Source organism: Erinaceus europaeus, chromosome X (genome assembly GCF_950295315.1).
Source record: "Erinaceus europaeus chromosome X, mEriEur2.1, whole genome shotgun sequence".
Taxonomy (NCBI): Eukaryota; Metazoa; Chordata; class Mammalia; order Eulipotyphla; family Erinaceidae; genus Erinaceus; species Erinaceus europaeus.
The window spans coordinates 112,642,136-112,659,540 of NC_080185.1; the positions used below are offsets into that span (position 1 = coordinate 112,642,136).

The following is a 17,405-nucleotide window of genomic DNA, read 5'->3' on the forward strand; positions in this document are numbered from 1 at the left end:
ATGAAAATATACTTATTGCCACGGAAATGTTAATAGGATGTTATACACATTTCACCAAATTTAAGAGTAGTAAACAAATTAATTAAGCTTTGGGCAGAATTCTACAATTATCGTATTTCCTTTTTTAAACATCTCCCAGGATACAGAGTCATTTTGTCCAAAATAAAAAAATAAAGGAAATAATTGCTTAAAGGGAAGAAACTAAATCAAGGACTTTTCTAAAGAAAAGATGCTAATGAGGTCTCTAGGGGATTGTTGCCTGGTCCAGTTGGTTTTTATTATTAACAGTGAGATAGGAGTTGAGTGCTATCACATGTTTGCAACATGAGTAAACCTTGAAAGCATAATGCTAACTAAGAGAAGCCAGGGAGAAAAGGCTGTATAAAATGCCTCTATAAAACATACAAAATAGTGGTTGCCAAGGAATCGGGGGAGGAAGGAGTTGGGCCTGACTAGTAATTGGTTTGGGGTTTCTGTTTGCTATGAAGAATAAGACAGAGGTAATAGTTATATAACATGGAGAATATACTGAAAAATCAATTATATACTTGAAAATGGCTGGGTGGGAGCTGGGCGGTGGTACACCTGGTAGAGAGCACATGTTACCATGCCTGAGGGCCCAGATTCAAGACCCCATGCCCAGCCTGTAGGAAGGAAGTGCTGCAGATCTATCTCTATCAGGAGGGAAAAAAAAGCCTGGCTGAATTACAGTCCATACTAATACTTTATTTTAGCTGTCCACTGATGAAATTTGTGTTGTCTTCACTATTTTGTCACTTATCATCTAGATCATCAGCTGCTATAAACATCTCTATGCATGCTTTTGTGTGAGCATACATCAATGGCTTGCTTTGTTTTGCACTCTTTTTTTAACATTTTATTTATTCCCTTTTATTGCACCTGTTGTTTTATTGTTGTAGTTACTGTTGTTGTCGTTGTTGGATAGGACAGAGAGAAATGGAGAGAGGAGGGGAAGACAGAGAGGGGGAGAGAAAGACACCTGCAGACCTGCTTCACTGCTTGTGAAGTGACTCCCCTGCAGGTGGAGAGTCGGGGCTTAAACCGGGATCCTTAAGCTGGTCCTTGTGCTTTGCGCCATGTGCACTTAGCCCGCTGCGCTAGCGCCCAACTCCCTGTTTTGCACTCTTAAAATGGTGTCCTTGCATCTGCTGATGACACTTATATCATGGAAAATACTAAGTCTTTAGAAATATCTAGAAGACCTGTAAGATGACGGCTAGTAAGATAATTCACCTGGGAGGGTGGATGATCCAGGTCTAAGTCAAACCCCCACTATACAGGGGGGAAGCTCTGGTACTGTGTATGTCTCTCTCTGTCTAAAGATAAAGGACTTACAGGACCAGGAAGGATGTGGTCTTTTCTTTTCTCCCTCTTGTCTCTGTCTCATTGTCTAGCTAAAAAAGTCAGCCCAGAGCAGTGAAGCTGTGGCAAGGAGGAGGGCAAAAAAAGTGAGGGATGGGGGTAGATAGCATAATGTTTATGCAAAAGAGACTCATGCCCGAGGCTCCCAAGTTCCAGGTTCAATCCCCTGTACCACCAAAAGCCAGAGCTGAGCAATGCTCTAAAAAAAAAAAAAAGACAAGCTGAAGATAAGAAATGATCTCTTGGAGCCGATTGGTGGCACACCTGGTTGAGTACACATATTACAATGTGCAAGGCCCCAGGTTCAAGCCTCCTGCAGGGGAAAAGCTTTGTGAATAGTGAAGGGGGGGCAGGTGCCTGCCTGTCTTTCTCTTCCTCTCTATCTTTGCCATCCCTCTTTATTTCTGCCTGTCTCTATCCAATAAATAAAGATTAAAGGAAAAAAATAAATAAATAAAAGAAGAATGAAAAAGAAATGATCTCTTAACTGTGGCCCAGAAAAGAAATCTCAAAAATATCTGTTACTTCAATTTAAGGAAAAGCTAAAGAAAATTTTAAGTATAGTTAGGGCCATTAAAATAAAGTAAAATCTTGGGGCCGGGTGGTGGCGCACCTGGTTGAGTGCGCATATTACAGTGCACAAGGGCCTGGGTTCGAGCCCCCGGTCCCCACCTACAGGGGGAAGGCTTTACCAGTGGTGAAGCAGGTTTGCAGGTGTCTCTCTGTCTCTCTCCTCCTCTCAATTTCTGGCTGTCTCTATCCAATAAATAAATAAAGATTAAAAATTTTTTAAAAAAATAATAAAGTAAAATCTTTTAAAATAAATTTTAAGATAAACTTTATTGTTTAAATCATATGAAAGAGAATTGCATACAAGAGAAAGAAGTCAAAGTACCACCCCAGCAAATGTGGTACCAAATGTTGAACTGGGAACATCCCTTGGGCATGCAAGTTTTTTTTTTTTTTTTTTTTTTGCCTCCAGGGTTATTGCTGGGGCTCGGTGCCTGCACTACGAATCCACTGGTCCTGGAGACCATTTTTCCCATTTTGTTGCCCTTGTTATTGTTGGATAGGACAGAGAGGAATCAAGAGAAGGAGGGGAACACAGAGGGGGGAAGAGAAAGATAGACACCTGTAGACCTGCTTCACCACTTGCAAAGCAACTCACTGCAGGTGGGGAGCTAAGGGCTTGAACCGGGATCCTTACACCAGCCCTGGCGTTTTGGGCCGTATGCGCTTAACCCGCTGCTCTCAGGCACGCAAGCTTTTAACTCACTCATCTAAGTTACTCTGTAGTCCAAAATCAAGTAAAATTGCTTTAAAGATTTTTTATTATAATTTTTTATTTATTAATGAAAGATTTAGGAGGAGAGAAAGAAAACCAGAGCATTACTATGGTACAGGTGTTGCCAGGGACTGAACTCAGGACCGCATGATTGAGAGCCCAACACATTAGCCACTACGCCACCACCTGGAACACATCAAGTAAAATCTTAACACTGCAACTCTGCCAAATTTCAACAGAGTTTTTTTGTTTGTTTGAATTATTTATTTGCTAGGACAGAGAGAAGCTGAGAAGGAATGAGAAAGACAGAGACACCTGCAGTACTGTTTCACCACTTGTGAAACTTCCCTCCTACAGGTGAGGATAAGGGCTTGAACCCACGTCCTTTTGCATGGTAACATGTCCACTTATCCATGTGTGCGACTGCCCAGCCCACCTCAATAGGAATTTTAAAAGTTTTGAACTAGAAGTTAGTGACCCTATGAGATCTGAAATCAGCTAATTTCAAAGAAAAATAAAGATGCTTTCACCTCCTCAGTAAGTTACTTCAACAGGAAGGTTGAAAACACAAATCTTTCCTAAAGGTTTAACAAGATTCCCAGGTGTGAATATTAGGCTTGAAGTCAAGGAGGTAAACCAAGCCCCTTATAAAACCATATTCAGAAATGCTGTCACACAGAAAGTCAGTTCTTCAAATCAGAATACTTATTCTGACAAGTCCAGAAGCCTTACTACTTAGTCACCTCAATTTTGTGGCCAGGTTGGCTATTTAACAATGGAAATATGGACAAATTTCTCTTGAAAGGGTACTTGAGCTCATGAGCATCTGTAACAGGGGGTTTCTCTATATTTTATTTTATTTATTTTTTTTTTTTAATTTTATTTTATTTATTTATTCCTTTTTGTTGCCCTTGTTGTTTTATTGTTGTAGTTATTATTGTTGTTGTCGTTGTTGGATAGGACAGAGAGAAATGGAGAGAGGAGGGGAAGACAGAGAGGAGGAGAGAAAGATAGACACCTGCAGACCTGCTTCACCGCCTGTGAAGCTACACCCCTGCAGGTGGGGAGCCGGGGTTCGAACCGGGATCTTTATGCCGGTCCTTGTGCTTTGCGCCACCTGCGCTTAACCCGCCGCACTACAGTCCGACTCCCCTCTCTATATTTTATCATGAAATCAGGACAGCAACTCCATGATCCAAATGTTTTATCTCCACTTTACAGATGTAAAATAAGAGCACCTAAAAGAAAATTTAGCTTGCAGGAACATTCTGCCAATGAGGTAAATGTTCTAATACATCAATTATACTTGATACTTAGCATTTAGGATTCCCCTTTCTTATCCTCAAGAAATTTATTCCTGGGGTTAAAATTCCATCTTTTTTATTATATAGCCTATAAAATATTTCAAATAATTTGTTACACTCTCATCTTTAATTCTTGAAACTCTCCTGTAAAGAGTCAGAGGTTTAATGAAATTAGCCTCATTCTATAGAGAATTAAAGGGTTCGAGACATTCAAGTGACTGTCTTAAATGACAGTGATCTCTAGGATAGTGTCAGAGATGTAATTAATGAAAGAAATTTGCCAAATTGCACTGACCAGGGCTGAAAGCATGGTTAACTGACCTAGTAAACCAAGAAATGATTTCTTTCATGCTATAAATTCATAAGGAAAACAAAACAATGACCATTATAATCCCACTCTGCCTGCTCTTAGTCAAGAATTTCCTGATGGAACAAGTGAAACTAGTCCAGAGCTCATCTTGCCAGCTGAAAAAGACTCTAGGTGACGCTAGCAATGGCTAGCAGATACCGACAGGCAGACTCTGCACTGGACACCTGATGGATGTGCTCTCACTACCACTCTGAAAGTCAGGTAGCATTTCACAAATAAGAAAATTAAGGGAGGGGCCAGGCAGTGGCGCACCTGGTTGAGTGCACACACTACTGTGTGCAAGGACTCAGGTTCAAGCTCCTGGTCCCCACCTGCAGGGGGAAAGCTTCACGAGTGGTGCACGTGTCTCTGTCTTTTCCCCTCTCTATCTCCCTTTCCCCTCTCAATTTCTCTCTGTCTCTATTCAATAACTAAAAAGTAAGCAAAATATTAAAAAACAAAAGAAAATTAAAGGCAAAAAGAAGTTAGTAACTAATGCAAATTCACACAGCTAGTGAGTAGCAGGGTGAGTCTCCAAAGGAAGGGTAGCTAACTTAAGGTGCAAGTGTTGTTAAGACTCAGAAAGGAAAGGCTGCTCTCTCTCTCCCTCTCCCTCTGCCCCCACTTTCTCTCTCTCCCGCTTCCTGACACCCAATTATTCCACAAAGTAATTACAGATCTGTTCAAAGGGCAAGTTGCCAGATGATTTTGACTAAGTCTCAAGCAAATAAGCAGCAAATATGAGTCACAAGACCCATCTGAAGCCCTGTTTATAAGATTTTCAAGATACATTCTTTTTTACCCAATCTATTTTGTGGTGGTAAGAGAAGGTTATCTTTACCTTATTTGAGCATTTTATTCTTGACAAAAACTTCAAGAAAGTATTTTGGGAGGCAGGGTGGTTATGCGCACATAGAGCAAAAACGCAAGGACCGGGAGTTGGGCAGTAGCACAGCAGGTTAGGCACAGGTGGCGCAAAGCGCAAGGACTGGCATAAGGATCCTGGTTCGACCCCCTGGCTCCCCACCTGTAGGGGAATCACTTCACAGGCAACTTTCTCTCCCCATCTTCCCCTCCTCTCTCCATTTCTCTGTCCTAACAACGACATCAATAACAACAATAATAACTATAACAACAATAAAAAACAACAAGGGCAACAAAAGGGAAACTAAATAAGTAAAATATTAAAAGGGCGTAAGGAACACGGTTCAAGCCCCCAGTTCCCCACCTGCAGGGGTCACTTCACAAGCTGTGAAACAGGTCTGCAGGTGTTGATCTTTCTCTCTCCCTCTCTGTTTTCCCCTCCTCTCTCCATTTCTCTCTGTCCTATCCAACAACAATAGCAATGACAACAATAACAACAAATACAACAAGGCAAAACAAAAATGGGGAAAAATGGCTTCCAGGAGCAGTGGATACACAGTGCATGCACCAAGCCCCAGCAATAACCCTGGAGGCAAAATAATAATAATAATAATAGTAATAATAATAACAATAACAACTAAATAGAACTCCACACTCATTACCATCAAAAAGTTTTATAAAATTTATGGGCAAAGTAAATTTTCCAATTTTATAATTAGCATGTTAAAAATGACAATATACTTTTACTTAGGCAAACTAACTTAAAAGACCAAGTTTAAATTATTGTAATTTTTCTTAATTTGTTCTTCCTTCTGCACCACAAAAAAAAAATTTTGGTCCATACTCCCAAGAGAGGGTGCAGGCAATGGTGTACCCAGTTTAGCACACATATTAATAACTGTAAGGGCCCAGGTTCATCCCCTCCCCGAGTCCAGCTCCCCACCTGCAAGTGGGATTTGTTTCATGAGTGAAGCAATTAGGGAAAGATGACCAGAGAGCACTAATCCCCAATCCCTAGGGGACCCAGCACTTTGTGACCAGGAATCTTCTTTTTTTTTTTTTTTAAATATCTATTTATTTATTTCCTTTTGTTGCCCTTGTTTTTTTGTCTTTCTTTTCTTTTTGTTGGTTAGGACAGAGAGAAATGGAGAGAGGAGGGGAAGAGAGAGAGGGAGAGAAAGATAGACACCTGCAGACTTGCTTCACCGCCTGTGAAGTGACTCCCCTGCAGGTGGGGAGACGGAGGCTCGAACCAGGTTCCTTACACTGGTCCTTAACCTGCGCTTAACCCGCTGCACTACCGCCTGACTCCCAGAACCTTCGTTTTTTATACCATTACTGAAAGGGAAGAGAATCTAGAAAACACCAGAGGAAGTCAGGCACTGTTTCCCTTATCTAAGAGGAAAGAAGTAAAAGGAAGAACAACTGTAAATAGTAATAAGTGTGAAGGTACCTTAGAAAGGAAGTGTTAGATTATCTAGACCTGTGAGAACTATGGCAGTTTCTGGGGAGGGAGAGAACAGCAATGAACTCTGGTGGTGGAAATAGTGGGGAATTATACTCCTATTATAATTTAGTAAATTGCTTTAAAAAAAAAAAGACATGGAGATGACAATAAAACCTAAAGAGTAGCATCTTCTTAACATCAGAGACATACAAAGAATATTATTTCCTGCAGCTATTTATAAAGCAAAGTCTGACTCATCATCACCAGATCTTCTCCACCTTTCCCGTGGTATAAATCGATGTTTCACAAAATAGCATCTTTGCTAGCCAGCTGCAAAGTGGAAACGTCAGGAGGTTTAAGACACTACAGCGCCATTAGGGATGTCTGGCAGTTGTCTCAGATTAAAGGAGAACTAAGAAACAACTTGAGACACAAAATTCCGAAGTCCTATAAAAGCAGCATGACCTTCTCTAGCCTGATCAGAACCAAGTAAGAGTCCATAGCTTCTGGCAGCAGTGGCTTGGGTGAAGCATAACATCCAAAGACTTTCAATTATTGCTTTTATAGGTTCAACAGCTATTTCTTTGACAAGCTGCAGAAATTGCATATTGGTTATGCAAAAAGACTTTCATGCTTGGGGCTCCAAAATCCCAGCATCAATCCCACACACAACCAAAAGCCAGAGCTGAGCAGTGCTCTGGTATCTGTCTCTCTCTTTCCCAGTATCCCTGTCATCAAAGCAAATGAAAATATAAGGAAACTATAGTGTCACAAAGATTATTTGTACGTATACACTACCAATGTGTGTGATCTACTCGGTGGGTCTCCTACCACACGTCCCCCACTCGTTAGTTCCTTCTTTACCTTTACTCCCACTCTGTCACTCACTAACACACACCAACTGCCAAATGCTGTCCAATTATCTCTTCTTTCTGTCCCTTCACGAACCTTCAAGAAGGCAATGTGTACTAACCACTTCACCTAGTACACTTCCACCAGCTTCTCAATCTGTATGGCACAGCTCCTCTCTTTCCTAGCTCCTCTCCTTCAGCCCATGCATTTGTGAGACTATTCTAACTAGGATACCAATGTTCTTCTAAACTGCCCAATGAAATAGCCAGCTCTCTTCTCAGTGGCTGACACTTCAAGTGAAATCAGCATGTTCTGGTTCTCTCTCTTCATCCTTCTCTATCATTAATAATAAATCTTGAAGAAAAAAAAGTGAGGGAGATAGCATAATGATTATGCAAAGACTGTCACAACTAAGGCTCTGAAGTCCCAGGTTTAATCCCACAGACTACCAGAAACCAGAGCTGAGTAGTGCTGTGGGGAGTGGGAAGGAGGGGACACCTCAAATTTGACATAGGACACTATTTTTTCCTATCAGAACAGCACAAAGTAAAAAGGAAGATAATATCCTGTTTTGGTAGTATAGGTAAATGGACATTCTCATAAGACTGGTCAGAAGAGTTTTATTAGGAAACATACTGAGGCATTATAACCAGACCTGTAAATGTGTGTATCTTTTGATATAGCAATTTTGTTCCTAGCAATCTGTTCTAACAAACAAAAGTACAGAAAGGTATACAAGTACATCCGTTAAGTCCTAAGGTTCTCAGCAAATGTCAGCACCTTTTTTCACATACTATACCATTTGCCTGGAATGTCTGCCTTTCTTCATCTTGTAGAACTAGAATTCATCCTTGAATTTAAAGGTCAGCAACTTCATCTTGTCTCCACAGCAACTTAGTCACAACTCTGCATCACAATGCAGCCTATCTTTCTCTCCCACGGTAGGGTAGACTGTAATCTTTCCAAGGACAATGATTTTATGCATCTTTTTATTTGGTACATATCCACTTCTGTACCACCTACAATGTCTGACACATAGCAAGAGTTCAATAAATGTGTTGAATATAAAGGTGTTTTCTTCCTTTTTATAGCAAGAATTCTCTGATTTTCAAATCCTGAGGTCTTTTAAAAAGTATTACTTAAAATGCTGGTAACAGACAATGTATATTAAAGTCATACATTATAACAGAAATTAAACAAAGCAGAGTCTGTTGGTTTTTTAAGTTTAGTTTCTAAGGTATAAGAATTTCATACTGGGTCAGGATGTGGTCTATACAACTGAGAATTTTATCTCTGGAAGAGGTAACAAGAAATACGTTGTAAGAGGACACAGCTGTCCTCTCAGATGTTAAACATTTAAAGGTGTATACCAAAACACATTTTTCTTCAATAGCCTCAGTCACATAGCTGAAATGTTTTGTAATTTGGTTTTATATATTCCAGAGCTCTTTTCGATGCAATGTCATATAGATAGTATTTTAGATATTACAAGAAGTAAACTAAATAAGTTTACTATTTGATATTATACATTCATGTATAGGGATATTAAGTAGTTTGGCTATCTTTTTTTTTTCCTACAAGTTGAACTCTGTTTCAAGAGGGTTTCTAATTCTAATACGGGCTATTAACAGACTCATCACATCCTTCATGACTTCATAAAGTTCAGTTCTAATGTTTTCCATTTTTCTTTCTAGATTACAGAAACTTCAACTTTCCATTGCATCCCTACAGAAAAACAACTCTTGATTCTGCATCACTTCATTTTTCTTAGTTTTGGGTTCTTTTACAGTCTCCAATCTGGTCTATGAAATTTACTGTAATTTTACAATTACAGAAAAGTCAAAAAAATTTCACATCTGATCTAAGTTAGGAAAGACAGCCTTAAAAATACTTTTGATGGAGTCGGGTGCTAGGTAGCAGCGCAACGGGAAAGCGCAAGGACCGGCCTAAGGATCCCGGTTAGAGCCCCAGGCTCCCCACCTGCAGGGGAGTTGCTTCATAGGCGGTGAGGCAGATCTGTAGGTGTCTTTCTCTCCCCCTCTCTGTCTTCCCCTCCTCTCTCCATTTCTCTCTGTCCTATCCAACAACAACAACAACAATAATAACTACAACAATAAAACAACTAGGGCAACAAAAGGGAATAAATAAATATTCAGAAAAAAAAACACTTTCGATAATCACTATACCCCAAGACTTACAGGAAATCATAAGATAGTCCTCACAGTTGCTTTTGTCATCATCTTGCTGGTCCACAGGGATCCCATTGGCATCTATGACTGCTTCAGAGGCACAATCTGCTACCAGCACCTCTTCTGAAACTACATCGCTTGTCAGAGGGTCAGTGACGATTTCTGCTTCCACTACACTATCATGAACCACGTGCTCAACGTCAGACACGTGTATTGATTCACTTGTCAAGACGTGTTCTGGCATAGACATTGAGGCTGAAGTAATGTCAGAAGCTAACACATCGTCTGGGACTGTGCAGTGTGTTAAAGAAACTTCTTCAGTTACATCTGAGTCCAACACTTGTTCAGGAATGATGACTGTTTCAGAAACATCAGATTCTTCCATGATATCTGTGCACTGAACATCTTCTATAACAACGTCCTCAATAACATCTTGGATTACAACTGAGTCAGGATCATCAGGAACAAAGTTATGCACAGTTATGTCTGAATCCACAACATCTGAAACAAAAACAGTTTCTTGTACTTCCACAACAATCTGATCACCATCCATGTGTGTAACATCAGCTCCTTTAAAAAAAAAAAAAAGTACAATTTCAGGTCAGCAAGCATGACCACTTCAATTACTATGTTATTTAACTTCTACCAGGAAAATAGAATAGCTCCTTGGTTTTCTCAAACACTGAGACAGATTAAAGAAATAATTTAAAAAAAAAAAAAAAAAAGACAACCTGTTCTTTAGTTAAATCAGAGATAAAAATTTAATATAAGAATCTTTATACCCATCCCGATCAATTAATACATGTGGAATTAATACAAAACCAAAGCCTTTAAGGGAGTCACAAAAGAAAACCATCACTGAAAGTAGAATTCTGAACAAAAAGTAAACCCAGCAGTTGGAGAGATGGCTCAGTGGGTACAGCATAGAACTCGGATGTATAAGGCAGCCCTAGGTTTGACTCCCAACATGACACGTGCTAGAGTACTGCTCTACTCTCTTTCATAAAATGAATAAGTCTTTTTAAAATTTAAATTCAACCAAGAGACTAAAGTGAACACATATGCCTGGGTACCTAAGGAATGGTATTAAAATTAATAAAGAAGTGGGGGCAGATAGCATAACCGTTATGCAAAGAGACTCTCATGCCTGAGGCTCCAGAGTCCCAGGTTCAATCCTCCGCACCACCAAAAACCAGAGCTGAGCAGTGCTGGTTTAAAAAAAAAAAAAAGCCAAGAATACAATACTAGGTGACAGTTTTCCCTCATATGTTTGTTCTCTCTTCCTTCTCACTCCATCTTTCTCTCTCCCTTCCTCCCCTCAACTAGTACTTTTCTTCTTTTCACTTCTTTTACTTCACTTCCATTTTATTCCTTTCACCTTCTTCCCTTTAGTTCTGATACATTAACCCTATCAATACCCTCCACTTATAACTAAAAAAATTAAAACATTACCTCTGAATCTAGGCTATAAAAGAAGCTGGACCGGGAGTTGGCGATAGCACAATGGGTTAAGCACACGTGGCATGCAGTGCAAGGACCAGCTGAAGGATCCTGGTTCGAGCCCCTGGCTCCCCAACTGTAGGGGAGTCGCTTCACAGGTGGTGAAGCAGGTCTGTAGGTGTCTATCTTTCCCCCTCTGTCTTCCTCTCCTCTCTCCATTTCTCTCTGTCCTATCTAACAACAATAATAACTACAACAAGAATAAAAAAAAACAAGGACAACAAAAGGGAAAATAAAGAAATAAATAAAAAACAATAAAAAAAAAAAAGAATATGGACCAAGGAGTGCCCAAAAGGAGGAAAGACAACTGGTTAGAGCCTCTTCAGTAAAGAATAAAAGTGGGGGACCGGGGGAGGTGCAGCAGGTTAAGCACACATGACACAAAGCAAGGACCAGCGTTAGGATCTGGATTCAAGCCCCCGGCTACCCCCATGCAGGGAAGGATTGCTTCACAAGCAGTGAAGCAAGTCTGCAAGTGTCTTTCTCTCACCCTGCTCTCCCCTCCTCTCTCGATTTCTCTGTCCTATCCAACAACATCAACAACTACAAAATGGAAAACATGGCCACCAGGAGCCGTAGATTCGTAGTGCAGGCAGCGAGCCCCAGGGATAACCATGGAGGCAAATAAATAAATAAATAAATAAAAAGAATAAAAGTGCAACTTCTCAGAAGAGGTGGTAGGTGAGTTCAGTTTGGAGCAAATGTACCCAACTTCACCAAGGTCCTCTGCCTCCGTCTAGCCTCCTCCCAGCCCCTCCAACCCTAAGCCTCGGTTTCTCAAAATACAAAAGCCCTACTCTGATCTACACTGCAGTTAAAGAGGTAAATGAATTGAAACCCAGTGAGATTCAATGATTTCACCAAGATCACACAATTTGTCCAGATTATGGTGCTCTGAATGCCCCAAATGGAAACTGAAATCAGCTATTCTTGCCCAAAATATTAACAAGATAAAATAAAATTCAATCCAGTATCTTAACCTCAGATCCAGAGAAAAGCAAAAGAAGTTTTATAGTAAAAGTCTTACCTAAAAAGCGACTTAGTAAATTAGTACTTCTGGATATGACTCAGAACAGGCCAAGCCAGCCAGCTGCCTAACTCAATGACTATGTGTCACTGGCCAAAACCTCAAAGAGATACATGGCTTTAGCAAACACAAATGATCTAAACCTTTAGGGCCAAGTCCTTAAAAATGTAGGATTTTTTTTCTTCTTTTATTTATTTATTTATTTATTTATTTTTGCCTCCAGGGTTATTGCTGGGGCTAAGTGCCCGCAGCACAAATCCACTGCTCCTGGAGGCTACTTATTTTTTTACTGTTTGTTGCCCTTGTTGGTTTTTTAATCATTATTGGGGTTATTATTATTGTTATTGATGTCATTGTTGTTGGATAGGACAGAGAGAAACAGAGAGAGGAATGGAAGACAGAGAGGGGGAGAGAAAGAGAGACACCTGCAGACCTGCTTCACCGCTTGTGAAGCCACTCCCCTGCAGGTAGGGAGCCGGGGACTTGAACTGGGATCCTTATACTGGTCGTCTTTGCCACCATGTGTGCATAACCTGCTGCACTCCTCCCCCCCCCCCCTTTTTTTTTTAAACCAGAGCACTGCTCACCTCTAGCTTGCCGTGTTGCGGGGGAATGAACCTGGGACTTTGAAGCGACAAGCATGAGTCTCTTTGCATAGCCATTATACTATCTATCCCCACATAAGGATGGCTTAATGATGGCTAATATCCCTTTTAATTACATCTAGAAATACTAACAATACTTGTTTGCTTTAATTTCTATGTAACTTCTAGAAAGATGGCTTGGACTCATTTGTATCCAATATTAATACCAATAATAAGCTGTGTAATCTTCACTCTGCAGATACGGAGGTGAAAGCATTTAGTGGCAAGAGTACTGGCTACAAAATCCAAAACAGAAAACATCTGGACACTAACAGTTTTGTGACCCTGGGCAAGTCATTAAACTTCTGAGTTGTGTTTCCTCATCTGTAAAATAAGGACAGTAGTTATCTGCCATGCATACGTCACAGAACTGTGGTGAAGATCAAATGGGAATGTATAGGACGTGTTCTAAAAAACTGTAATGAGAGGTTTCATTATTAGGGCATATGACAATGGAGGCTCCGGCAGATGAACACCATAATGTTAACAATCAGGGCTAAAATGCGCTCCCAGAGGGCTAGAGAATGGGAAAGGTACCATGGAAGGGGGGGGATTATGGGGATTGGGTGGTGGGAATTGTGTGGAGTTGTACCATATGTTTTTGTTCACTAATCCTTTCTTAAATAAAAAATTTAAAAAAAAAAAATGCAACAGTGCTCTAGTCTACCATTTAGCTCATGTCGCAGACTTACTTCTGGCAAGATTAAGTCAGCAAAGAGTGTGAGCTTTTATCCAAAGAACTCAGGTCCTCTTTCAAGCACATTACATTTCATGTTCAAACTTAGAAATGATTAAGACTTTGCATTTACCATTATTGAAGTTAAATTACCAAATGTGAATCAAGACTATCCCAAAATGTTAACAAAAATATACACAGGACTTGGGAGAATAGCACAATGGTTTGCAAAAAGACTCCAAATGGTTAAGCTCCAAAGATCCTAGATTCAATCTCCAGCATCACTATAAACCAGAGCTGAGCAGAATATATATCCCCACTAGAGATTAAATAAACTTTTAGATTTAAAATCCTAAAAAGGTTATTTCTTTTTTTAAAGTATAGTTTTCCTTTTTTAAATTTGTATTTATTTATTATTGGATAAAGACAGAGGGAAACTGAGAGGGGAGAGGGAAAAAAAACCTGCAGCCTTGCTCCGCAGCTCGTGAAGCTTCCCCCCCCCACACACACACACACACACACACAAACCCCTCACAGGTGGGGATGGGGGCTCAAACCTAGGTCCTTGCTCTCTGTAATGTGAGTGCTTAACCAGGTGTGCCAACACCCCAGCCCCCGTTATTTTTTTTGTTTTTTTAATTTTTTATTTTTGCCCCAGGGTTATCGCTGGGGCTCGGTGCCTACACTACAAATCCACTGCTCCTGGCGGCCATCTTCTCCCATTGTTGTTGCCATTACTGTTGTTGCTGGAAAGGACAGAGAGAAATTGAGAGAGGAGGAGAAAACGGGGGGTGGGGGTGGAGAAAGATAGACACCTGCAAACCTGCTTCACAGCTTGTGAAGAGACCCCTCTGCAAGTGGGGAGCCAGGGGCTGGAACCAGCATCCTTACGCCGGTCCTTGAGCCCACCCAACCCCCCATTATTTCTTTAATATAGTACAATATGATCATTTCAAGTCCACCTCAGGGAGGTGGCTCAGTGGGGAAAGCACAGGACTTGTATGAATGAGACCCTTGGTTTGATTCCCAGACATGGCATATGCTGGTGCTCTGATGTGTGTGTGTGTCTCTCAAAAAATAGAGGGCCAGGCAATGGCACAGCAGATTAGGTGCACATGGCGCGAAGCGCAAGGACCGGCACAAGGATCTCTGTCTTCCCCTCCTCTCTCGATTTCACTGTCCTATCCAGCAACAATGACAACAGCAATAACAACAAAAATAAATAAACAAACAAACACGTTTGAAAATAAGGTATAAAGGAGCCAGGCGGTGGCACACCTGGTTAGGTGCACACATTATAGTGCACAAGGATGCAGGTTCAAGCCCTTAGTCCCCATCTGCAGGAAACTTTCATGAGTGGTAAAGCAGGGCTGCAGGTGTCTCTCTGTCTCTCTTCTTCTCTATCTCCCCCCCTCTCAATTTCTATCTCTATCCAATAATAAATGAAAATCAAAAAAAGAAAGTCTAGTAATATAAAGTCAAATTACATTATAAAACCCAGTACAATCAATTTACAATGCTATCTTTTTTGCCTCCAGGGTTATTGCTGGGGTTCAGTGCCTATACCATGAATCCACTCCTCCTAGAGGCCATTCTTCCCCCCTTTTGTTGCCCTTGTTGCTGTAGCCTTGTTGTGGTAATTATTGTTGTTGTTAATGTCGTTCGTTGTTGGATAGGACAGAGAGAAATGGAGAGAGGAGAAGACAGAGGGGGGAGAGAAAGACAGACACCTGCAGACCGGCTTCACTGCCTGTGAAGCGACTCCCCTGCAGGTGGGGAGCCGGGGGCTCAAACTGGGATCCTTACTCCGGTCCTTGCGCTTTGTGCCACATGTGCTTAACCCGCTGCGCTACTGTCCGACTCCCTTACAATACTATTTAAGCAGAACTATGACAAATCCATAATCTCAAACAATTTTTTTCTTTCTTTAATAAGCTGGGACATCTCAGATGTATGTGATTTCACCACTTATATGATCCCCCCCCCCCAATTCAGGTATTGAGACAAAGAGAAAGAGATACCATAGCACAGAGCTTCCTCTGGTGCCACAGCACCTTTTGTGTAGTGCTGGGGGCTTGGACCTTGTCTGTGTGCCTGGCAAGACATGTGCTCTACCAAATGAGCTATTTCTTTGGCCCTAATTTCTATTTTTAGAATTCACTGATTAAATTTTTCTTGTACAGTGGTCAGTAAAGCTGTCTTCCTGAAGCAAAGGGCTCTCTTTGTCAACTTGTGAGAACAGAATGTAGGTCTTGGATTTTTACTTATAATGGAAAATAGCATGATCGTGTGCTATTTTATGATCAGCACTCTGGCTGGTGGGCTAGATAAGAGATTAAGGGTAAAGAAAATAATTTAGAAGTTATTGCAGACTAAGATGACAGAGCCTGTCTCTGGGGGAGGAAGTATAGAGAATGTAGAAATGTAAACAGTGACCATTTTCAAGAGAAAACTAACAAGACTCAGTGCTATATAACATGAGATGAGAATAACTGAGGGGGACACTTAAGGCTTGGATATTGTTACACAATAATAATAATATGAGTTGGTTGTGAGGGACTTCGATTTTTAGGAGGGCAATGATAATGTGCTCACTTTAACAGTGGTAGGCTTGATGGGATAACTAGGTGTCTAAGTGTGAATACCAATGTGACAAATTTGCGGCTAGTTGAGAAGTAGAACAACCCAAGCAGTTATACCTGTGTCAAAAAATGAGTGTGGCTCTTGTGGTTGCAATTCAAGTCCATCTTCATCCATGGCCTTTAATTCTCATCAGTCACAACTCCTAAATGGGGGGGGGGGGGGGGGAAGCGAATATTACTTTATCTCATGCATTTAAAATGTCACCTTGACACCTACATTTCTAAGACATTCAAAATTATTTGAAAGAAAAACAACTGTTGAAAAAATCTGTCTAAAAATAAAAAGAAAATTGATTTCCAGTGGTATTTGGGCAGCTATATGACAAGCAAAGACAGATAAATAAGTCAACTTTACCTAGACTTTTCATGTAACTGAGAGGTTGTTTACATCACACACACACACACACACACACACACAAACACACACAAACACACACACACACCCCTTGATGAATTTCAACACATGTGTGACCACTACACTGCCCCGACCTTCAACACACTCTGTAGCTTAGTGGGGGAAGGGGTAGTAAGTATTCAATTTTCATATTATCTGAGCTTAATGTAGTCAGTTATCTTTCAGCCAATATATTAGACAAATAGTAAAAATTCAAAGTGTAAAATTGTACTAACCACCCTTTGCTGTCTTCCTAACTAACAATGAATGACCTCTCTTAACTAACCCACTGATCTAGAGAAATAAAATTCCCATTGTATTTATAGTCTCCCTGGCTATAGCTGATTGACATTAGTTATAAAATGGATTTTGGGGGGGGAAGGTCTTTGAGCACAAAAATAATTTTTAAAAAAGTTCTGTCCCTGAGAATGTGAAACCAAGGAAGTCTCAGAATCTGTCTTCCTCCTTCCCACTCTTGCTCCCAGAACTGTAACATAGGAGTCATTTTTCAACTTCAGTTTAAAACTGAGATAAAGTTTACAAATAAAAAATAAAGAGAATCCAGTGAATGCTCTGAGGGACAAAACAGAGGAGGCCCAGTGGCTGAAACATTGGGGTAGAAGGGGTTCCCAGTTTTGATACCTGGCATCACACATGCCAGAGCAATGCCATAGTAGTTCTCTCTTCCTCCTGCCCTATCTCATCATAAAAAAAATTGTCCTTTTTAATACATAGGCTGAGTCTTTGATACATTGACTCTCTCAAAAGCCTAGACCAGGGAGAACAGAAGCAACCGGTAGCACAGCTATATACAAAATGCTGGGTATTATACCCCAAACCCTAACAAAG

General features: G+C 40.6%; 1 protein-coding gene across 5 annotated transcripts in view; it reads right to left on the bottom strand.

The window, feature by feature from the left end:
- Nucleotides 1-17,405, bottom strand: part of ZFX (zinc finger protein X-linked) — a 55,676-nt gene that overhangs the window by 16,378 nt on the left and 21,893 nt on the right. For all 5 annotated transcript variants that reach the window (XM_060182824.1, XM_007534077.3, XM_060182821.1 and 2 more), the window contains 2 exons: nucleotides 16,220-16,305; nucleotides 9,683-10,243 (listed from right to left, as the gene is read on the bottom strand). In XM_060182824.1, coding sequence (XP_060038807.1) covers nucleotides 9,683-10,243; nucleotides 16,220-16,277 — 619 coding nt within the window. In that variant the 5' untranslated portion in view covers nucleotides 16,278-16,305. The remainder of the gene's footprint in view (nucleotides 1-9,682; nucleotides 10,244-16,219; nucleotides 16,306-17,405) is intronic.